The sequence below is a fragment of the Hevea brasiliensis genome, chromosome 8 (assembly GCF_030052815.1).
Source record: "Hevea brasiliensis isolate MT/VB/25A 57/8 chromosome 8, ASM3005281v1, whole genome shotgun sequence".
Taxonomy (NCBI): domain Eukaryota; kingdom Viridiplantae; phylum Streptophyta; class Magnoliopsida; order Malpighiales; family Euphorbiaceae; genus Hevea; species Hevea brasiliensis.
In genome coordinates this window covers 4,972,379-4,996,730 of record NC_079500.1, presented here as the reverse complement: position 1 = coordinate 4,996,730, position 24,352 = coordinate 4,972,379, and the positions used below count along the sequence as shown (strand labels likewise).

The following is a 24,352-nucleotide window of genomic DNA, read 5'->3' as shown; positions in this document are numbered from 1 at the left end:
ATCCTTATTGTTCAATCCTGAAATTGAGAAATTTTGTAAAGCCAACAAGAAAGAAACCAGGAAAAGAAAAGAAGCTCTGAGAGAAACTGAATTAGAAGAAGTCATGGCTGATGAAAGAATGAGAATTGGTGTTAATGCTGGAAATGATCGAAACAATGAAAATGCAGCCCAAGGTGAAGAGATTATAAATGCTAATGTGCCTAGGGGAAGTATGATGGATCATGCTTTTCCTCGTTTTGATGATTTAAGAGAGAGCATAGCAAGACCAAGAATTGATGCAAATAGCTACAAGATGGATTTTGGAGTTCTTCAAATGATTCAAAATTCCCAATTCGGGGGACATCCTTCTGAAAATCCACACACACATCTGAAGAAGTTTGCTATGATCTGTGACATGCAAAAACAACCTGGAGTGTCTGATGATGCAGCAAGATTGAAGTTATTCCCATTCTCTTTGAAAGATAGAGCATTGGATTGGCTTGACTCTTTACCTCACAACTCCATCACAAATTGGGAGCAACTCACTGATGCATTTCTTGCACAATATTTTCCACCTGGAAAAACTCAAGAATTGAGGAATCAAATGACAGCTTTCAGACCAAGAGAAGATGAAACTCTCTATGAATCATGGATGAGATGGAAGAAATTAGAGAGACAATGCCCACATCATGCCATTCCGAAATGGATGATAAACCAGAATTTTTACACAAATGTTACTTCTGCAATCAGAGGGATAATTGATGCTCAAACAGGAGGAGAATTTATTATAAAGCATGAAGATGAAGCTTATGAGCTATTGGAGAAGATTGCAAAGAATACTCATCTTTGGAGTAGTCCAAGAGGACCAGCTCCATCTCAAAAGAGGCAAGCTGCTGGAATGTATGATCTTGATCCGTTCAACATGATTAATGCAAAGTTTGATGCACTTACAAATGTATTGGCTAAGAAGATGGAAGATTTGAGTATGTTGGTTAGTTCATCATCATCATCTGGAAGTTCACAACAAGTTGCTTATGCAGAAGGAACTACCAGCTGTGGAGTAGACTATGGAGAGCAAGCAGCATATGTTGGTAATTATGGAAACAAGCAAATGGGGAATCCTTATTCTCAAACTTATAATCCAACTTGGAGGAATCATCCCAACTTTTCATGGGAAAATCAGCAAAATCAAGTCCCAAATCAGAATTTTCAACCACAACAGCAACAAGGAATTCCATATCAGCAAAATAGGCAACCATTGCCTAATTTTCAGCAGAAAAATATGAATCCTCCACCAAAACAGCAAGAACAAAGTTCCACCACTGAAGCTTTATTACAACAGATTCTTGCCAACCAAAATAAGCATGATAAGGAGATGAGAGAGATGAAAGCAAGGCTAGAACAGATGCAAACACATAACAGAATGCTGGAAAATCATATTGCACAACAAGCATCTTCCTCAGGTACCAAGTCTTTTGGTAAGCTTTCAAGTCAACCAGAAAACCCAAGAGAGCAGTGTCAAGCTATTACTTTAAGAAGTGGGAAAGTTGTAAATAATGAGAAGAGTGAAAATAGTGAGAAGAGAGAAAATGAGAAAGAAACTGATGAGGGTGAAAAACAAGAAAGTGAAAAACAAGAGAGTGCAGAAAAATGTAAAGAGAAAATTGAAGATAAGGAAGAGAAGTATATACCTCCTGAGCCCTACAAGCCACAGCTTCCCTTTCCACAAAGATTTCACAAAGCCAAGCTTGATAAGCAATTTGGGAAGTTCTTAGAGGTTTTGAAGAAGCTATACATAAATGTGCCTTTTGTTGATGCTCTTTCACAAATGCCCTCTTATGCAAAATTCTTGAAAGAAATTCTCTCAAACAAGAGGAAACTTGAAGATGATGAAACTGTAGCTTTGACAGAAGAATGTAGTGCTATCCTCCAAAGGAAACTTCCTCCAAAGCTCAAGAATCCAGGGAGTTTTTCAATTCCATGCCACATTGGGGAATCATGTTCTACAAAAGCTTTATGTGATTTAGGGGCTAGTGTTAGCCTTATGCCCCTCTCCATTTATGAGAAGCTCAATATGGGAGATCTTAAGCCAACCCACATTTCTCTTCAGTTAGCTGACAGATCAATTAAGTATCCTGAAGGGATTTTGGAGAATGTGCCTCTAAAGGTTGGGAAGTTCTATATACCTGTTGACTTTGTCATCTTGGACATGGAGGAGGATTCTAATATTCCAATCATTTTGGGGAGGCCTTTCCTGGCTACAGCAGGAGCATTAATTGATGTTAAGGGAGAAAAATTAACTCTTAGAGTTGGTGAAGAGCAATTGGTTTTCAATATTAATAACACTATGAAGAAGCATCATTCTGAAGCTGATACTTGCTTGAGAGTTGATATCATTGATGAGCTGGTTGAAGAACACTTCAGAAAAAGATATCCGGAAGATCCACTTGAAAATTGTTTGGTTCATGGAGGAGGCATAGACTATGACAACCCTCATGTGGCTGCATATGCTCAACATCTAGAGGGAAGTCCACCATTCATTTCTACTCCAGTTTTTCAACTCACACAAAAGGAAAAAGTCGAATCTAAGCAACTATCATTCAGGGAAGAAGAAGCACCTAAAGTAGAACTTAAGCAACTTCCTTCTCAGCTCAGGTATGAATTTCTTGGCACCAATAACACTTATCCAGTAATTGTAAATGCAAACTTAAGTACCTTAGAGGCTGATAAGTTGTTAAGAGTGTTGAGGCAATTCAGAAAAGTTTTAGGATACACCATAGATGACATTAAGGGAATAAGCCCACACTTTTGCATGCATAGAATTATTTTGGAAGAAAATTGTAAGCCATCTATTGAACATCAGAGAAGGTTGAACCCAAATATGAAAGAAGTTGTTAAAAAGGAAATTTTGAAGTTGCTTGATGCAGGGATCATATATCCTATCTCAGACAGTACTTGGGAGAGCCCAGTACATGTTGTCCCAAAAAAGGGTGGAATGACAGTGGTCAAAAATGAAAATAATGAATTAATTCCCACCAGAACAGTGACTAGTTGGCGAATGTGCATAGATTACAGAAAATTAAATTTAGCCACTATAAAAGATCATTTTCCACTTTCCTTCATTGTTCAGATGTTAGAAAGACTGGCTAGGCATTCTTATTTTTGCTATTTAGATGGATACTCAGGTTTTTTTTTAAATCCCTATCCATCCAAATGATCAAGAGAAAACCACTTTCACTTGTCCATATGGAACCTTTGCTTATAGGAGGATGCCATTTGGGTTGTGTAATGCACCAGCCACTTTTCAAAGGTGCATGATGGCAATCTTCTCAGATTTCATTGAAGATATAATGGAGGTTTTTATGGATGACTTTTCTGTTTATGGATCTTCATTTGACATATGTTTGGCTAACCTTTCTAAAGTTTTGCAGAGATGTGCGGATACTGACCTTGTGTTAAACTGGGAAAAGTGTCATTTCATGGTTCAGGAAGGGATAGTGCTTGGACATTTGGTATCTAATAGAGGAATAGAGGTTGATAAAGCCAAGGTTGAAGTGATAGAGAAGATGGCTCCTCCTACCAATGTCAAGGGAATTCGAAGTTTTCTAGGACATGCCGGGTTCTACAGACGCTTTATCAAGGATTTTTCTAAAATAGCCAAACCTTTGTCTAATTTGTTAAGTAATGACACACCATTTGTATTTGACCAAGAGTGTTTGGATGCCTTTTGCAGGTTGAAGCAAGCTCTTATCACTGCACCAATCATGCAACCACCTGATTGGAGCCTACCTTTTGAAATTATGTGTGATGCTAGCAACTATGCAATTGGAGCTGTTCTTGGTCAAAGAAAGGACAAAAAGGTTTATGCTATTTATTATGCTAGTAGAACACTGGATGAGGCTCAAACAAATTATGCAACAACTGAAAAGGAATTTCTAGCAATTGTCTTTGCATTGGAAAAGTTCAGACCTTACATTATTGACTCAAAGGTGGTTATATTTTCAGATCATGCAGCCATCAGGTATTTACTCCTTAAAAAAGAGGCTAAACCTAGGCTCATTAGGTGGATTCTGATGCTACAAGAGTTTGACTTGGAGATTAGAGATAAGAAGGGAGCTGAAAATGTAATTGCTGATAATCTTAGTAGGTTAAAATTGGATGATGAAGAATTGGATGAAATCCCTATTGATGAGTTTTTCTTGGATGAACAACTTTTCTCTCTTGTTGCTAAATTACCTTGGTATGCTGACTTTGTGAATTATCTATCTTGTGGAGTCTTACCTCTAGGAATGACATGGCAATAAAAGAAAAAGTTTTTACATGAGGTGAAGTTTTATAGATGGGATGATCCTTTACTCTTTAGGAGATGTTGTGATGGTTTAATAAGGAGATGTATTCCTGATGAAGAGACACAGAGTATTATGCATCATTGCCATGCTTCTGATTATGGAGGACATTTTGGAATCTCTAAAACAGCTAGTAAAATTTTGCAAGCTGGTTTCTTTTGGCCAAATCTTTTTAAGGATGTGAGGAAATTTGTGTTATAATGTGATAAATGTCAAAGGAGTGAAAATTTGTCAAAAAGAGATCAAATGCCCCTAAATGATATTCTTGAAGTGGAATTATTTGATGTCTGGGGAATAGATTTTATGGGGCCATTCCCTTCTTCATTTGGTAATAAATACATTCTAGTTGGAGTTGACTATGTGTCAAAGTGGGTGGAAGCTATTGCAACTCCAACTAATGATGCTAGAGTAGTAGTGAAATTCCTGAAGAAATTTGTCTTGAGTAGATTTGGAGCTCCTAGGGCTATAATTAGTGATGGGGGTTCCCATTTTTGTAATAAGCAATTTGAGAGCTTAATGAGGAAGTATGGTGTAGTGCACAAGATAGCTACCCCATACCACCCTCAAACTTCAGGACAAGTTGAAATTTCTAACAGAGAGCTCAAGCATATCTTGGAGAAAACAGTAAACAATTCTCGGAAAGATTGGTCTATCAAACTAGATGATGCTTTATGGGCATATAGGACTGCCTACAAAACCCCTATAGGAACTACTCCCTTTAGGTTGGTGTATGGTAAGTCTTGTCATTTACCTGTGGAGCTAGAACATAGAGCATATTGGGCCATTCAGACCTTGAATTTTGATCTTAAGCAAGCTGGTGAAAAAAGACTATTGCAACTTAATGAGCTTGAAGAACTGAGGATGGATGCTTATGAAAGTGCCCGCATTTACAAAGAAAGAACTAAAGTTTGGCATAATAAGCACCTTAGGAAAAAGGAATTCAAAGAAGGTGATTCAGTTTTATTGTTCAACTCAAGATTGAAATTGTTCCCTGGAAAACTTAAATCAAGGTGGACTGGTCCATATAGAGTTTCTAAGGTTTTCCCTTATGGAGCAATTGAAATTTGGAGTGAAAAATCTGGGAATTTTAAGGTCAATGGGCATAGATTGAAACATTACATAACTGGAGACCCAATAAAAGGAGCAAGCTGTTACAAGCTCTCCAATCCCTCACCTCTTTTTCACTGAAATTCATGAAGAGTCCAGCTAAGGACTATAAATTAGCCCTCTTGGGAGGCATCCCAAGTCCTTTTATTTTGCTTTTGCTGATTCACTTTTACTTTCATTACTTTTGTTTTTATCTAAAATCTCCCCAAATTCAATTTTTGACATTGTTGAATTTTGTCCCTTGTAGATGTATTTCAATGGAGGAAGGTTGGTGAACTGCTGGGGAGTGATTCTTAACTTGAAAATTTTGTCCTTCAAACTCTCCCAAAAACTGATTAGTTCTTACTGCATAACCTGTGCAGGGTCTGCTACCTAGTTTATGCAGAGAGGAAAAATGAAATTCTACAGCAAAGAGGGTGTCTGCAGCAGATGGCTTATGTTCTCGGTGAGGTTGGGTGTGTAACTTTTAAGTATTTGTGCTTATAATGTTAATATGGTGGTGAGTGAGTCATCTTTGTAATTTTGAGCTTACTTGGGTTGTGGATTCAAGGTGGACAAATTGCATTTTCTTGGCATGACTTAGGGAGTTCATCATTTGTGAATAGATGCAACTTTATGCAAGTTTTATTGAGTTTTTAATGTGTTAAATGTTGATTTGCAGAATTTGAGTCAAAATGGCATGGGTCACAAATGCCTTTTATGCAGGATTTACTTTTACATGCTTGTGTGATGAAATTTTGATGGATTTTGTATGTATTGATGTGTTTTTGGTGAAAATTTCTCATGGTTTATGCTTCATGGAATTATATTTCTTCATTCTAGGGTATTTTTCACACTTGCAAATCATTTTCCATTGCAATCTCAATCTTGTTGAATTGTGCACAAGCAACTGCATAGCTTATGCAATCCTGCATAACCACAATTCTTGCCATTTTCATCCCTGTTGCAAACTGCATAAGAAGAGTGCATAGCTTATGCAACTCTGCATAGCCTAATTTTGTCAAATTTCATATCTTTCAAAACCTGCATAAGAAGAGTGCATGACTTATGCACATTTGCATAACTTCAAATTCTGCATTTTCTCTCTCTGTCGAGGGGTGCATAAGCAGAGTGCATGACTTATGCACTTTCGCATAACCAAAAACTCTGATTTTCTCTCTGCCGAAGTCTGCATAAGTAGGGTGCATAACTTATGCACTTCCGCATGACCAGAAACCCAAAATTTCAAAACTTGCCGAGGGGTGCATAAGCAGAGTGCATAACTTATGCACTACTGCATGACCGAAAACTTTGAAAACCCAAACCCACCGAGAGGTGCATAAGGAGAGTGCATGACTTATGCACAACTGCATGACCACCAACCCCAAACACCAAAATCTTCCGAGACCTGCATAAGCAGAGTGCATGACCTATGCACTTCTGCATAACCACTTTCCACAAAAATCAGAACCCACCGAGAGGTGCATAAGGAGAGTGCATGACTTATGCACAACTGCATGACCGCCAACCCCAAACACCAAAACCTACCTAGACCTGCATAAGGAGGGTGCATGACTTATGCACTTCTGCATGACCACCAACCCAAGATTTCAAAACTTGCCGAAATGTGCATAAGGACAGTGCATGACTTATGCACTTGTGCATGAGCTATTTCTCTAAAGTCCAAAACCTGCAGAAACATGCATAAGTAGGGTGCATAAGTTATGCACACTCACTTTTCACTTATGCAGTCTTACACAACCTAATCCAAAATTTCCGTCGGCACCCATTTCTCCCGCCCCCCGTCTTTTCTATTCATGACCGTCCGTTCCCCTCCATTTCTCCTGACATTTTCCTCCTTCCCTTCTTCTCCACACCCATTTCCGCCGCCCTAGCCCTAATTACCCCGTGCATATTTTCTTTTCCCCTCATCTCCTCCATCTTCTCCATCAACAATGGAGTCGCCTCCCCATTCCCGTCCAGTTTCCCCTCTCCAGGTTTCACCATTGTCAATGATACCTCCTAACCCTAATTCCCCTCCACAAGCGACACCCCCACCACCCTCCACAACCACATATAAACGAAAAATCAGGTCGAAATCTACTAGGCCCATGTCCTCTGCACCTCCTCTCTCAAAGCGCAATGAACCACCCACCACCCCAAGGTCAGAGCCTCCACCCAAAAAGCCAAAGACTTCAGCCTCCACACCCTCTTCCAGTAAAAAGCAATTGTCAGCAACCTCACAAGTCTCAAAACTCCCTTGGTCCCTTTCTGATGCAACTCACAAAGCAACATTTAAACGACTTAAGGAAAGGAAGGTGCAACCCACTAGGTATATTTCTGTGGACTCTCTTCAGTCACTTGGTTTATTTGACAATGTGGTTGACTATCTAGATGGTATGGGTTGGATGGAATTTGTGCATAAGCAAGAAATTGTTTACCCAGCTTTAGTTTTGGAGTTTATTTCCTCATTCTCTGCCACCCTGAAATTGCATGATGTAGATTTTAAGCCAACTATGAAATTTAGATGTTTGGGGCAAAATAGAGAGTTATCACTGGATCAATTTCATAGCATTCTTGGTTTTGCAACTGATGGGTTATTTAGAGTGCCATATACAGGGGTAGAGGTAGCAAACAAGGGTATTTGGAATGCTGCCCAATTTTGGAGAATTATCACAAACCAACCTCAGACTTTTCTCTGGTAGATCAAAACCTCTCAAATACTTGACCTGCACTTAGGTTTATTCATAGGCGATTGCTAGCACTATTTTGGGCGAGAGGGACTAGTTACAGTCTTTGGGGAAATCTGAATTATTTATGTTATGGTGTGCATTTCACAAGGTCAAGGTTTCTCTGGTTATTTCTTTTGTGAGCATGTCTGCATATTGCCACCAAATCCATAGGTGACATTGTTTTGGGTGGGCTCATAACTGTCATAGCCAAGCATTTTGGTTTTAATCCTGAAGAGCACCCAATACCAGCACTTGTGGACACCTTATATTTTGATGCTGCACACCTATCCAAAATAGGGTTCAATTTGCCACATTTTGATACTGCACACCCAGCAACAGAAGCTGAACCCGCTGCATAACTAGAAGCCCAACCTGCCCAATCAGTCCCACAAAGACTCTCTCGAACCTACCCCACCCCTCAAGCGCACAGACACTCCAGCACGCACGACCCACACCTCCTACAGCTGAACCCTCCTCATCCACAGCCCCTCCTGCATTCAACACTAAAGCCTTATTCACCTATCTTGAAAGGCTTAGTGATGATATATACTTTGTGGATAGGAAGCTTGACACTGGTCTTGATACCCTCAAGGATCGTCATGATCACTTATTTGACCTTGTCATGGAAACCAGAGATAAGCAGAAAGAATTGAAGGAGATGATGAAGCAGCTCATGATTTTTCTGGGAATGCCACCTCCACCTCCATCACCTCCTCCAGCACCATCATTTCGACAGCAGCCAGATGTAACCAGCCCTTTAGCAACATTAATGGACAAGGGCAAAACAATAGAACTGGATTAGTTTTTGTTTTGCTTTTGTTCAAACTTGTAGGACTTTTCCTTTGTAAATAAGTTCAAACATTTATAGTTTGTTTTGAATTCTGTTAGTTTCTTTTGAATTACTTTGCTTTGAATTCTGTTTTTATTACAATTCTATTTGATAGCCATTACATTAGTTTTTCATTAATTTTTATTGCTTATTGCCCTTTTTGTGCATATTTATCCATACTCTGTCTATATTTGCATGCTTCTACTGGTGGTTGCACATTTGTCCTTGCTCAGCATCATGCAGCAGCTTTTGCACATACTGCACAGGTTGTGAATTCCTTTATGCAATTATCTTGCATAGCCTGTGCAGTCCTTATTGCCACTCATGCAGAACCGCACAGCTTATGCAACTTCCTTATGCACTTGTTCTGGACAGCACTTTATTATGCATAACCTGTGCAGCTTCTTATGCATTCCTATTATCTCTTGAATTCTCATCTTCTCTATACCAGGTAACCTTTTCTTTTTGCTATTAACATTTCACAATTCCTAGTAATTACTATTTACTTTGAGTTTTGATAATGTATTGCTTGAGACATTGAGGGCAATGTCTAATATTGAGTTTGGGGGTGCACATTTTGATTTTTGCTTCATTTTTCACATTTTGAGTATAGGAGCATCTCATCCCATTCCATTTACATATATTGTAAATATTTTACATATACATCCTTACATACATATACATTACACATTTACACACACATTTTACACAATTTAGAATTGTACACATTGCACACAAATAGACAAATAAATTTCCTCCATTTAGTTAATGCATTACTCATTTTTAGGAATCATACATCATGCATTAAAATCTTTTGCCAAATCCCTTGAGTTTTGAAAAGTTGCCTATGAGAGTGATTTGACTCACCCTTTAGTTGGGTTTGTGGATTGAAAGTTTCCTAAGAGATGCAAGGTTTTGAAGTGTCTATCCCTTGCCTATATCTTCTTAGCCAAAAAGCCACTCGACTAGTCATTTGGAGATGGAAGTGTTTAGAGGGAATTATTGGATATAAGGTGGTCAAATGATGTCTCACCAATCCTAGAACAAATTTTCTAAACCTTTCAAGGCGAAATACCAGCTTGTACTTGAAAAGAGAAATGATTAGGCATTCTTTGATTTAAACCTTCTCATTTTAAACCTTTGGCCCTTTTTCCCAATTTAAATTGACCATTGCAAACCCCTTTGAGCCTTTTTGTCCCTAATTTTTTTTCTTGAAATCCTTATTACTACCTAGCCAATGAACCAAACACTCCAACCTTTTTCATGAGAATAACTATTCATAATATTAGGTACATAAAAAAAATACAATAAAAGGGAGAAGAAATGCTTGTCATCTTGTAAAAAAGGGTGCTAGTATATGTGCTTTTTACCATTGTCATTCAAAATGAAAGAAATCCACCCAAAGTATTAAAAGAAATGAGTTTGGGGGTGGCAAATTTTAGGGACAAGCATCAAAAGAAAATACAAAATACAAATTTAAAGTATCAAAATGTCCCTCCATTTTATGTGTTTTTGTAAAATATGCTAGCACTTGACAATCCTCATTGTGTATTTCTCTCTCCTACATATATATATATAAAATAAAGTGTACCTTATATTTCAAAATTGAAAATATTCTCATGCTTTGAATCCTTTTACCCATCTTTCTTCTTAGCCTCATTTTGAACCCCATGGCCCCATTACATCCCTAAAAAGACCTTTGATCTCTTGATAGTACTTGTTACATTAGTGGAGATAGGAGTAGGGAATTTGCCTATGGGATTGGAAAATTATCTATCCATTCATTTAATTCCATCATTTTATATAGAGACACTTTGCCTATTGATTGTCCTAGAATTCCTTTTAAGCATGACTTTCTCTTTTGATTGGTTGGTTTGGGGATTTTGAACGATAATTGACTTGATGGCTAAGCGGTGAAAGCTTGGATAAGCATTAGATTATTTGCATTTTGAATGATGGGTATATGGATTGCTGGTATGGCTAAAGGTGTGTTAAGTTACTTTAATAGGTAATTTTCATAGCTCTTTCGATAAGGCACCCCTAAAAACTTTGCATCACATTTTAAAGTTTGCTTGAGGACAAGCAAAAGCTTGAGTTTGAGGGTATTTGATGCATACATTTTGCATAGTCATTTGGGTCTAATTTCATAGCTATTTTATTTTATTATTAGTCATTTTTAGCTAATTTCATTAGTTATTTAGTTAGTTTTTCATAATTGTCAATTTTAGATTAATTTGTAATTTTTATTTTGTTTTGTAGGAAAAATGGTGTTTTTGAAGGACTGAAGAGAATTTTTGCCATTGAGGAGTGACTTCTACAGCCAAAGATGTCAAAAACAAGTTTTCAAGCTGAAATATGCATTGACCAAATTGTGCATAACTTGCCGCATAAGCTATGCAGATCTGCATAAGGAGAAAAATCACTGTTCCAATACCTGCCGAAATGTGCATAAGGAGACTGCATAGCTTATGCATATTCACGCCTCCCTTATGCACTTTCACGGAATTGTGCATAACCTATGCACCAAGTCATGCAGTTTCGCATAAGTGAACCAGAAACCAGCCGAAAACTGCATAAGGGACTGCATGACTTATGCAGTCCACTTATGCAGTCCCATAAAGAGTTCATTAATGAGCTGGCAGAAGATTCCCTCAGAAAATCCCTCCTCAAACACACCATTTTAGGGCTCCATGTCAGAAAATGCTATAAATAGTCCCATTTTCCCATTTTAGAGGGGGGACAAAAAAGGAGAAGGAAGGAGCAGAAAAGGAAAGGAAGAGGGAGGCAGCAGCTGAAGAGTCACTTTCACCTTCCACACCATTTTCAACCAAGATTTGCAGATTTCTTTCTTTCCTTACATTTCTAGTGCTTAGTTTCTTGTTTCTTAGCTTAGATTAAAGCTTTATTTCCATTTAAACTCAATATATTTTATAAGCATTATGGGTAGTGAGTAGTTTACCTTTGATTCTGGAGTAAGGGTTGTAATATTTGAGATATTTTGTGGATTTTGATTGGGTAATCCATATTTTGTGGTCTTAATGAGTTTTATTCATTTCTTGTGTGCTTAATGACATGCTTAGTGTAGGATCCCATTAAGTGATGTTCTTAATCCATGGTTGAGGCACCGAAAGGAGAAGGCCTTGTGATAGATAATCAAGGAATTGGACTTAATTAACTTAGATCTAGAAATAGACTAAGGATTAAGAAGGTTCACAGATTAATTAAAGAACCTAATGGGTCTTAATTAATTCTAACTCCACGAAAGTAGGATTAGTTTGATTAAGGCACTCTTTGTCTCACTCGAAAGGGTATTCGAAGGATTTAAGAATTAATCTCCTTAAAACCATAAGTTTCACAAGATTGGATAACCAATTTAAAATCCCAAAATAGCTCGAATATGAAATCCCGAACTCCGGAATTGCTTTTTTATTATTGGTAATTTTCAATTGAATTTAATTGCTTGCCATTTTAAACCCTGCCATATTTGAACTTGCTTATTTCAATTTGATGCAATTTTAGTTTAATTAATATATTGTTAGATAGATTATTAATTTTGCACATATAGATTTCATACTCCAATACCCATTCAATCTATTGTTTTAATTTTGAAATTAGTTCAATTTAGTTAACTTTTTATATCAAAAATTCAATCATTAACACAACTCATCGTGGGAACGATATCTTTACTGTATTACTTGTACGACCCGTGCACTTGCGGTTGGGCCACATCAAGTTTTTGGCGCCGTTGCCGGGGAGTTGTTTGTTTAAGATTGAATTCTTGATTATTTTAGTTGTTTATAGTTTTATTTTTTTTGTTATCTTTTCATTTTGTGTTTGTTTGTTCTTTTTCAGGTACTTTTAATCTTTTATGAGAAGAGCTAGAAGCACAAGTGACACATCCTTATTGTTCAATCCTGAAATTGAGAAATTTTGTAAAGCCAACAAGAAAGAAACCAGGAAAAGAAAAGAAGCTCTGAGAGAAACTGAATTAGAAGAAGTCATGGCTGATGAAAGAATGAGAATTGGTGTTAATGCTGGAAATGATCGAAACAATGAAAATGCAGCCCAAGGTGAAGAGATTATAAATGCTAATGTGCCTAGGGGAAGTATGATGGATCATGCTTTTCCTCGTTTTGATGATTTAAGAGAGAGCATAGCAAGACCAAGAATTGATGCAAATAGCTACAAGATGGATTTTGGAGTTCTTCAAATGATTCAAAATTCCCAATTCGGGGGACATCCTTCTGAAAATCCACACACACATCTGAAGAAGTTTGCTATGATCTGTGACATGCAAAAATAACCTGGAGTGTCTGATGATGCAGCAAGATTGAAGTTATTCCCATTCTCTTTGAAAGATAGAGCATTGGATTGGCTTGACTCTTTACCTCACAACTCCATCACAAATTGGGAGCAACTCACTGATGCATTTCTTGCACAATATTTTCCACCTGAAAAAACTCAAGAATTGAGGAATCAAATAACAGCTTTCAGACCAAGAGAAGATGAATGATAAACCATTCCGAAATGGATGATAAACCAGAATTTTTACACAAATGTTACTTCTGCAATCAGAGGGATAATTGATGCTCAAACAGGAGGAGAATTTATTATAAAGCATGAAGATGAAGCTTATGAGTTATTGGAGAAGATTGCAAAGAATACTCATCTTTCAATTTGTCTGACAATCTAATGGTGAAGGCAAATTCATCCTTTGATCCAGACACAAAATTGGCCCTGGAAGATTGTAAAGAATTGTTGGATGATGCAGTCCAGGAGCTTCAGGCATCCTTTGCTTTGGTGGGTGAAAGTACCCTTCACACCATGGATCAACGAATAGCTGAGCTACAGAACTGGCTCAGTGCAGTTGTCACTTACCAACAAACCTGCCAGGATCAATTCGGCGATCGGAATAGCCAGTACAAGACCTCCATGAAAGATGGTATGATTGATGCAGGCCAACTCACCAGTAATGCCTTAGCTATCGTAAATGCATTGTCAAACATTTTATTCCTTCGGATTAAAATTCGATTTTGGTACTGATAGCAAAAATAATACTCAGAGGCTTCTTTCTGTTGGCGAGGATGGTTATCCCATGTAGTACACAGGCATGAACCGTAGGCTTTTGGTTACACAGGACATTAGCACCATTAAGTCTAATGTTATTGTGGCTTTGAATGGTAGTGGAGATTTCAAGACCATCACCGAAGCTCTTGGCTCCATCCCACCAAAGAATGTAGCCCCATTTATCGTCTACGTTAAGGCTGGAATCTATAAAGACTACGTGTCTGTGGACAAGAAAATGGTCAATGTGTTTATGTATGGTGATGGCCCTCTGAAGACTGTTGTCACAGGAAGCCACCGCAGTAAAACTGGCTACAAAACCATGAGATCTTGCACCTTCGGTAAGAATAGTGATCAAGAATTCAATTGCTGGGCTAGAAGGTGTTAATGGTTTATTTATTGTTTTTAGTTGATGAAAATGATAGAATTTTTCTTGCTGTATTAATGTTTTAGAGGCTCTAGGAGAAGGATTCACTGCCAGATCCATGGCATTTGAAAACACTGCTGGTCCTGAAGGTCACTAGGCTGTGGCACTCCGAGTCCAGGCTGATAAGGTAGCATTTTTTGACTGCAAGATTGACGGGTATCAAGACACATTGTACGTCCAAGCCCATCGCCAATTTTTCAGCAACTGCACAATTTCAGGCACCACTGATTTCATCTTCGGGGACGCCTCTTGCGTAATACAGAACTCTTTGATTGTTGTGAATAGACCACTGAATAACCAATTTAACGCTGTCACCGCACAAGGCAGGGCTATCAGGCATCAAACCACAGGATTAGTCCTTCAGAACTGCAAAATTGTAGCTGAGGACAAACTATTCCGTGATAGGACCACCATCCTGTCATACTTGGGCAGGCCCTGGAAGGAATTCTCAAGGGCAGTCATCATGGAATCAGAAATTATAGATGCCATTCACCCAGATGGGTGGCTACCATGGAATGGAAATTTGTACCTTGACGCCTTGGAGTTTATTGAGTATGGCAATACCGGTGCGGGAGCCGCCACCGATAAGAGGGTCAAATGGAAGGGTTTCATTGACTGACAAGAATGAAGCTACTCAATTAACTGTTGATCGTTTCATTCAAGGAAGTGAATGGTTGAATGGGACCAATGCAAAGTTTGTCCCTGGCTTGATACACTAATATTCTTAGTTGTAATGTTGAAACTTAGAAATTTTTTACTTAAACTCAATCCACTGATTCAAAACATGAGATATATAATGAGACTCACCTGTTAAATATATAAATTTACGTATATCTTGATAACCAGGTCAAGACATAAATTTTTCAAAACTTAATAGTACATAAATTTTTCGAAACTTAATAGTGATAAAAATGACTCACGAAACTCAGTCATACACTCGATTAATTCAAAACTGTAACACCACAAAGTACTTATTAAATCTCAAAATAAAAAAAAAATGATGTGCAAATCATATATTAATCGGGTGTATAATCAATTTAAACACGTAAATTTTGTTAAGAATGCAATTATTAGGCAAATCAACAAACCTAATTTTTTTTTTGTTTCTGATTTAAGTTATTCTTTTGAAATTCTATTGTCATTCAATTTATCTGTCTTCAATATGCCCTCTCAAATTTGATTTTCTGATTAAATCTTTATTTTCCCATTTCACCTTTGAAAATATTTATTATATAGAGTATATATATTCATATAATTAAGGAAGAAATTTCATAATAGTTCCAACTTCTAAGAGAAAAACTAGAAATTTTGACCAAACACTTGGTAAGATAATGATTGATAATGAATATAAAACAACTTTGATATGTATAATCACTTATAATATTTTCATGTATTTTATTTGTGTATTTTAAATGATACGCTTATTTTTCTATTTTATTTGTCCTAAATTATTATTCATTTTCCTTTTTAAAATATTAATTTATTTATTAACTTATTAATATGCTCTTATTTAATATACATAAAAAAGTAAAATCTATTAGTTTCAAGAATAATTTAATAATATGAGTTATTTAATTTTAAATGATGAATGATATATTAAGAAAAGATAAAATAAAATTTATTATTTTAACTATATTAATTATATTTTCTTAATCCATGTGAAAATAGAAATAAATCTATTTTTGTGGGACGAAGTGAATAGTAATTCCATAATTAAACTAACTAAATTGATGGTAATTAATTTTGTAATCATCCATAGCAGTTTTTTTTTTCCTTTTTTTCATTTGGCATTTAAATTTGAGATTTTATTAAAATTCACTAATTTTAATTAAAATTTAATCTCAAAACTCATATCTTATGAATGATGTTGATATCACTAAGATGACATTGTGGTTAATTTCTGGCTAATTTTGCATTATTAGGACTTTGAACTTCTAAGGGCTTTCTGAAGTTTTACTTATTATAGGTCAATAGTTTCTCAAATAATTAAAATTCATTGGCTGCAATGAAAGAGAATTATAGATATTCATCAGCAGCCAAAACAGAGAGAACCTAAAGGTATCTTGAAATCCAAAGACATCTATGATCAATGAGAAAATTCAGGAAAAATGCTTCTACAAATTCCGGTTTAATTTCATTCACCTTCCATTGATTTTGAGATCATTTTATCACCGACTCTTAATTTTAATATGTATCATAAAAATACTCAAATTTTATTTTAATATCATCTAAAATTTTTCTGGCTAAATTTTGTTGATACTTCAGCTAAAAACTAATTAATCTGTATATATTTAAGAGTAATTATCACATACGATTACTTAAATTTATAAATATTTTCATAAAAATCACTAAATTTTAATTTTTTTCAATTTGATTTTATAAAAATTATTATAACTGAAAATTAAAACTTTTGAGATTAACCTACTAAATAGTCAATTATTTTATAAATAAAATTACCTAGCATTGCTAGTGGAGAATAAATAGAGGAAGGGAAGGAGTTTGACGGCCAGAGAAGTAAGTAGATGCGTTTTATGCATCTTATTTTCTTTTTTTTTAAGAAACAAAAAAAAAAAAATAATTTATTTTATTTATAAAATAGTTGATGGGTTAACAGGTTAACCTATAAAATTTTAATTTGAGCTACAGCGAGTTTATGAAATCAAATTGAAGTTTAGTAAGTTTTATAAAAAAAATTAAAGTTCAGTGATTTTTATGAAAACACTGATAAAGTTAAGTGACTATATGTGATATTTATTCCATGCTTCAGTAAATATTAGACACAATAAAAAATATTTCTCTATTTTTTTTATGTTTAAATAAATAAACCCTAAATTACTTTTTATTGTGTCTAATTTATTTAAGCATGTCAATATCAACTAGAAGTTGAGTCAACTTCTGATCAGAGTATTCCAATGAAATATGGTTAAATGAACTTTGAGTGATATTAATTGAAGTTTGAATAATGCATTAATCAACAATATATCACCATATATAGTCAATATAATTAACATGTGAAAAAAAAAAAACAATTACGTTAATTACAGATAAAACATTTTGACAAATTAACATTTTTAGTAAATTAAATTTCAGTTTAATTAACCAACTTTTCTCTTAACAGCACTATATATTACTGAAACTCAAAACCATCACCAAGTTCCTTATCCCTTAACAAGAACTGTTATTCTCAGTTGAAAAAGAGAAAACCGTTGGAACTTCTCTTTCTTTCTGTTGCATTACTCGAAAGGCTAGATCAGACTTAGTTCCCTATTGATTGGAACTAAACATTTTACAAGTTCTTGTAACTAAATCAACTATACAACTCATATATCCAGCTGAAACTGCGCTCTACCATCCCAAAACTCTCAGTCCACTTCATGCAAAAACCCTATTTGGGGTAAACTCCCAAGGCTCCATATATAAAGAGGCAGCCATGAATGCAATCCGTCAAACGAGCTACACATAGATGCATTTAAAAGAGAGGAAAGATTAAAGGGTTGAGTATAAACAAGACAAGGGAAAGAAAATGATTGCCAAACTAATTGTTACGCTGTTTTCCATTGTTGTTGTTGTTGGCTGTGTCATTGGAATGGCAGGTTGGTTCGACCAAGAGAGTGAAATGAAAAGTTTAACCTCTCATCACGTCAAGTTTGTTCATGACCAAGTTTGTGAACCTACAAATTACAAGGAATCTTGCGCTGAAACTCTTGAATCTGTGAACAGTACGGACCATAATGAGTTTATTAAGGCAACTATTTTAGCTGCATCCGACGCAGTGAAGGAATCGATAAAGTTCTCCAGGCGTTTGGGACGTAAGGCTAATAATGAGTCTTGGGAGAAAATGGCCTTAGATGATTGCCAAGAATTGCTCGGAAATGCTATGCAGGAGCTCGAGGTATCGTATTCACTGGTGAATTGTAGTGAGCTGAACACAATCAATGAACGTTCTACCCAGTTGCAGAGCTGCTTGAGTTCTGTCCTTGCATACCAAGAAACATGTGTGGATAGTTTTGAAGACCATAGCATCATTAAGCCTTCGATGAGAAAGGAGATGGTTGATGCCAGCCATCACATCGACAATGCTCTGGCTATCCTTTCTACACTGTCCAATATCCCCAAGTCCTATAAATCCGACTATCATTCCCCCCAGAATTCTCGCCGGCTTCTTTCTCTTGGTGATGGTGGATATCCCACATGGTTCTCTGCTGCTGACAGAAAACTTTTGGCTTTGCAAGATAATGGCATGATTAAACCAAATGCTGTTGTGGCTCTAGATGGTAGTGGACAATTCAGGAACATTAGTGCAGCCCTTGCTGCGTATCCCAAACGCCTAAAGGGTCGATATGTTATCTATGTCAAGGGTGGAGTCTATCATGAGCACGTTACTGTCACCAGGAAACAACCTAATGTTTTCATTTATGGTGATGGACCCAAAAAGACCGTCGTCACAGGAAAAAGGAGCTCCGCCAGTGGTGTACACACATGGAGGACTGCTACATTTGGTAAGTAGTTCATCATTAAGGCACAAAATGTAAACTAAACCACGCTTCCATATAGATTCCAGCATGATCAATGATCAAAATGAATCTATTGCATTGCACATATAACAGATTCATTTTGTAATTTTCCCAATCAGTAACGACTAATTCAATTGCTATGACTAAATGCAGCGGCTGAAGCTGATGGGTTTATCGCCAAGTCAATAGGATTCGCAAACACTGCAGGTCCTGGGGGGCGCCATGCGGTAGCACTCCGAGTGGATTCAGATATGTCAGCTTTCTTCAATTGCAGGATGGATGGCTATCAAAACACATTGTTCTACCAAGCCAAACGCCAATTCTACAGGAATTGTGTTATTTCCGGCACCGTAGATTTCATCTTTGGTTATGGTGCAGCAGTGATTCAGAACTCCTTAATCATCGTCAGGAGGCCAAGGTCAAACCAAAAGAACATAGTGACTGCAGATGGCAGGAAAGAACAGCATGCGACTACTGGATTGGTCATCCACAACTGCAGGATTGTCCCTGAGAAGAGGCTAGTCCCTCGCAGGTTCAAGATCCCAACATACTTAGGCAGGCCCTGGAAGCCATTCTCCAGGACTATTGTGATGGAGTCTCAATTGGCAGATTTCATTCAGCCAGAGGGATGGATGGCTTGGGCTGGATTTTTACACCTTGACACTTTGTACTATGCTGAGTACGCCAATACTGGCCCTGGAGCCAATACTAATAGCAGAGTCGAGTGGAACAATTTCCGTGTCATTGACAGGAACGAGGCCCTTCAATTCACTGCTGGGGGATTCCTTCATGGAGCTGAATGGATAAAGGAAGCTGGAGTGCCCGTCTTGCTTGGATTGCTACGTTGAGGACATTCTTCACGTTTTTTTTATTTGGCAGCTGAACACAAAATGTGCCTCTAAACTGAAAATTGCAGATCCCTTGAATCATGCAACGAAGTTGAGATTGATTTTGATTATTTTTAATGAAATTTCTTGTTTGCGTAATGCAGCTGATCTGTATCCATTTTTGAAATGGATACACATTTAAGTAAATATATAGACAGTCTTAGTTACATGAAATTTTCTCAATGTCTCCATGAGCTCAAAGTGGTTTACCTTCTTAAGGCCACAGGCACACCTCTTTTAGGAGGTTACATGTTCAAATTCTCATCACAATCTATTAAAAATATGTTGAAATAACTCAAAATGATAAAAAAAAAAAATTTGCGACTACCACGTCATTCTACGAAATGAGTGAACAAAATAATCTGGTTCTAATTTCTTCCTTCAAAAGTAGTCAAAACAAATGCAAATCAAAATCAGGAGCAGAAGCTTGCAGACAAAACTGAGCAATGAAAGAGGATGCTGCCTTTGATTAACCAAAGGTACAAAGCTCCTCTATTACTCTGCACTACATACACACCCCTCCTATTGGACTGCATTAGTTTGTATTACACATGATATGGATTGATGTCATTAGGATTTAACAAAAATTCAAGGAGGATATAGACTAAAGCCGCAATGTTTTATGCTGATTCAACATCTGACTCATCTTGCCCTTCTCTGTAAATCTCAAAATCTTCAGGACTCCATCTGCAAATTAAGTGAAGACGGAAAGTAGCCATCTTGATGCCCAATAATCGCTGCAAATAAGTAATAGATCAATCACTTCCTCTGACTAATTAAGAATTGGGTAAAAGTAGCTAGTCAGACAAAATGAATTGCTGCTGACAATAAAATTAGCAGCAGCTGTGCGCTAAATCTATGCTAGTTAGCATAACCAAATTTCAAATCCACAGTGGCTCAGACAGACGGAATCGGCTACATTTGAAAACCAATCACAAAGTTTGATAGCCAATGGACAGGACCAGATAATAACAGAAGTATATTAAAAAAGAGCATAAAATTTGTGGGATATAAACTCATATAGCATCCACTATTCCACAACAGATGCAATAATGCAAGTTAACGGATCAAAAGAATAATGGTAACCTGACAAGTTGGATCATCATTGAACTGCAAGCCAGTAACACATCACGCATCAAAGCACGCTAATAAGGAACGCATCAGCAATGAACTTGCAACATATTTTATGCTATGACAAAGAGTACATACACATACACTGGATTGCAATTTCCATAAATACACAATCAGAAAGGATAGAAAGAAAAAAAGGGGTAGACCTAAATTGACTTGGAGGAGAGTAGTACAGCATGACTTAGAAGCATTACACATTTCTGAGGATTTAACCCAAAATCGTTCAGAGTGTAAAAAGCGAATCCATATAGCCGACCCCAAATTTTTGGGATAAAGGCTTAGTTGAGTTGAGTTGAGTACACAATCAGAAAGGAAAGAATCACCCTAATCCAAGGTGGGAAGACAAATTTTCCAACCATAGTGATTTACTAATCAAGTTAAAAGACCAATCACCACGTTTAAAGTCATTCGAACGAAACTTGATTGAAGGCTTGTAAGATGAGACATTAAAGATGGCTATACTTGAAACCCAAGGTCTAATAACCTCCCGATTACCCAAAAGAAGAATAAAAAATTGGGAAGACTAACTAACCAGTATTCGAGCAGACTCAGGTGACAAATGCTTTCCCTCTTCACACACAACAAAGTCTGAAACTAGCTCCACAACACCTGCAGACCATAATTAAATTGGTCGTGCATCACAAGCTATATACATATTCACGTCTATATAAGGGACACCAAACAGCAAATAGCAATTATGTACCCTTGTTCAACCGAACAGGCATTCCTTGCTTGCGAAGAAAGGGCTCCATCTCATGGGTAAACTGCTCCAAAGGACCTTCCTTGAGTTCTACCTGAGACATTCAGACATGAATGCGGATGTCAGCATATATATCTCAGGTATGTTTTCATTCTTCTGTGTTCGATCTAAGTATGCTGATTTGGCAGATATTACACATGTTGACAGTATAAATATGGAGATAGCAATTGTATAGTGCCTAATATATGGTAACACCAAAATAATATTTCTCACAGAGGAGAGAGAAAGGGAGAGAGAGCTTAGATATCCAGTTCTTTGATTAAAGTCAATAAGCCCTGGACTCAATACAGTTATACTTGTGTTTGACCTAGAAACATGGCATGTAAATCAAATAGTAGAAGGTTTTCCTATACCTTTTCTGTTGCGATGCTTCCGGTCCTTGCAAAGTCATATTCCTCGTATTCATTAAATAACCTGCAAAATATCCATGAAAAAAAAATTATAGATATAAGTTATAGTGTCCCAAAACATAACCACATAAGTGCCAGCAATTTTTAACAACATAAAAATTATTCTCATATGGTAAAGGAGCCCAAAGGGAGTCTCTGAGATTGCCTAAATGCCAAAAGTAAGGGGCAAATATGATACCATGAGCATAAAGGAACCAACACATCACAGACAAATACGAGGGTTACCTTTCAACTTCTTCTTTTGGCAAGTTGGTGAGAAAAAGTCCAGCATCTCCATGGAGAAGCTAAAAGAAACATTAAGAAAACAAAAGGTAAAAGACAAGAACTTTCTATTAAGAAAAGCTTTCAAAAATGAAGAAGCTTACCTTGGAAACTTTGTGGATTCCTGGCCTGATCTCATCAGCAACAGATCGACCTAGAGATACCTGCATTACTTTGTTTGATCCAAGGAAGAATCTGAAGATATCATAATAATGAAATCGCTGGTGAGCCATTTATGCTCATTTTGAGCATCTGAAAATTGGAGATTCAATGGAAAAGGGCAGATAAGAAGATGGTAGAGAAAAGCTAGGTGCTTTAAGTTCCCATAACAAAATTTGAGATGCTATCCACAAAAAAAAAAAAAAAGGAACACAAAGGCTTAATCCAGTAAAAACAACAGTATAAGATGAGCAAATTTCACCCAAATGGTAATCAATAGTGCTAGGAAGATTTTGTAATCTGGAGATAACAGACACTAAACCACAAAACAAAAGGAACAAAATCAAAGTCTTGAACTTAAATAACATCTTCCACTTATTTGCTCTCTGAAAATCAAATGCCCAACCCAAACTTATCTTGAATAAGAACTATTTTCCCCGCACAATTCTACATTCACCCTCCCCCCAAACCTTTCCTTCCTTTCTAGCACAATCCTAAGTTTGACTTGCAAGTTAGTCAAACCTAATAAGTATATTAGCATTAGTATTGACTTATAAGTAAAGCTACTTATTTATGATGTATGAGTTATTTGAAAAACTATATCCTCTTAATATTTTTTAAAAATATCAACACCTAATTATATATCTTTTTAATATTTTAATAAATTAAATTACTTTTAAACACTTCTTAACAAAACACTTAAAACTACTTAAAAATTGTTAACTCAAAATCACTCCTACGTTTCCACAATAATAAAAAAATAAACTGACCTGCTGGTAGATTTCAGCTGCTCTCTAAACTCCTTGAACTTGAGATTTCTCATGTTCTCAAAAGTAAACACATATATCGAATTGTAGTTTTCCGCCGCTTCCCTTATAGAATTTACTATCGATTCTTTGTGTTCTCTCCCTTTTTTCTTGGTTTTTGTTAATGAAACTACAAAAACACAAAATAAATTCACAATTAAAAAACACAAACATACCCCCAAGAAAACCCGCTACACCAGCATAAGCGTATATCATCGGAGAAAACGGAGAAGAAAGTAGACCTGCTCTGTTGCGCTTGGACTTTGGCATGGTTGGTAATTAAACTGAGCTGCAAGAGCAAATCTTAGCTTTGGAGAAGCGAGTTTAGAGTCCTCTGCGAGGCTTTTGGGATTAGGGTTTTATGGCTTGTAGACAGGCGTCTCGTCTCGAGGCGAACGGCTGAAAGCAGTGATTTTAAATCGGATCGATGAGTGAACCAGTCCCCTGACTCGGATCAATTTTTTTTTTTAATAATATCTAAAAAATATTTTAACGATATAATTTAATATTGGTCAAGATTAATTTTATTATCTTTTGTTTAAGATTTTATTATCTTTTGTTTAAGATTTTATTTAAAATTATAATTAAAAGGTTAAAAAAATATCATTTTAAAAATTATTAATTTTAGTATGTTTTAATTTATTTATTATTTTTATTTCATTTTACATTTGAAGGCCTTAAATTAGCATTTTATTGAAAGAGGGAGTTGGAACCTGAGGCATTATCGAAAATAAGTGATATCTTGACGACTAGATTAACCTTAGAGATATTAATATATTTTAATTAACATATTTAAATAAATATTTTTTTTAATAATAATTATAACACTAATATTCAATAAAACTATAATATATTTAACAAGTAAATAATTGGTTAATAGGGTCCAATGAAACAATGAGTAAAATAGTGGATGAATAAAATAAGAGATGTGTCGGTCAGGCTTAGCCGAGTGGTCAAGATA

The 24,352-nt window shown here is 36.3% G+C and overlaps 3 protein-coding genes and 1 non-coding gene across 4 annotated transcripts; 2 read left to right on the top strand and 2 right to left on the bottom strand.

Moving 5' to 3' along the window:
* Nucleotides 1–568: 568 nt before the first annotated feature.
* LOC131182615 (small nucleolar RNA R71) lies at nt 569–675 on the bottom strand. Its single transcript, XR_009150878.1, has one exon. It is a non-coding gene; the product is annotated as a small nucleolar RNA R71 (small nucleolar RNA).
* A 12,989-nt stretch (nt 676–13,664) lies between these two features.
* Nucleotides 13,665–15,082, top strand: LOC110648203 (probable pectinesterase/pectinesterase inhibitor 13). The gene is made up of 4 exons (XM_058150603.1): nt 13,665–13,958; nt 14,074–14,377; nt 14,490–14,552; nt 14,682–15,082. The coding sequence occupies exons 1-4, from the start codon at nt 13,665–13,667 to the stop codon at nt 15,080–15,082; spliced, it is 1,062 nt and encodes a 353-aa protein (XP_058006586.1).
* A 2,904-nt stretch (nt 15,083–17,986) lies between these two features.
* Nucleotides 17,987–19,825, top strand: LOC110633626 (pectinesterase-like). Its single transcript, XM_021782305.2, has 2 exons — nt 17,987–18,962; nt 19,131–19,825. The coding sequence occupies exons 1-2, from the start codon at nt 17,987–17,989 to the stop codon at nt 19,823–19,825; spliced, it is 1,671 nt and encodes a 556-aa protein (XP_021637997.2).
* A 388-nt stretch (nt 19,826–20,213) lies between these two features.
* Nucleotides 20,214–23,827, bottom strand: LOC110633622 (uncharacterized). The gene is made up of 8 exons (XM_021782299.2): nt 23,634–23,827; nt 23,356–23,521; nt 22,531–22,621; nt 22,391–22,449; nt 22,109–22,169; nt 21,699–21,789; nt 21,528–21,604; nt 20,214–20,601 (listed from the first exon to the last, which is right to left on the bottom strand). Exons 1-8 carry the CDS (start codon nt 23,659–23,661, stop codon nt 20,485–20,487), a joined length of 690 nt encoding a protein of 229 aa, XP_021637991.2. The 5' UTR covers nt 23,662–23,827; the 3' UTR covers nt 20,214–20,484.
* Nucleotides 23,828–24,352: the final 525 nt, after the last annotated feature.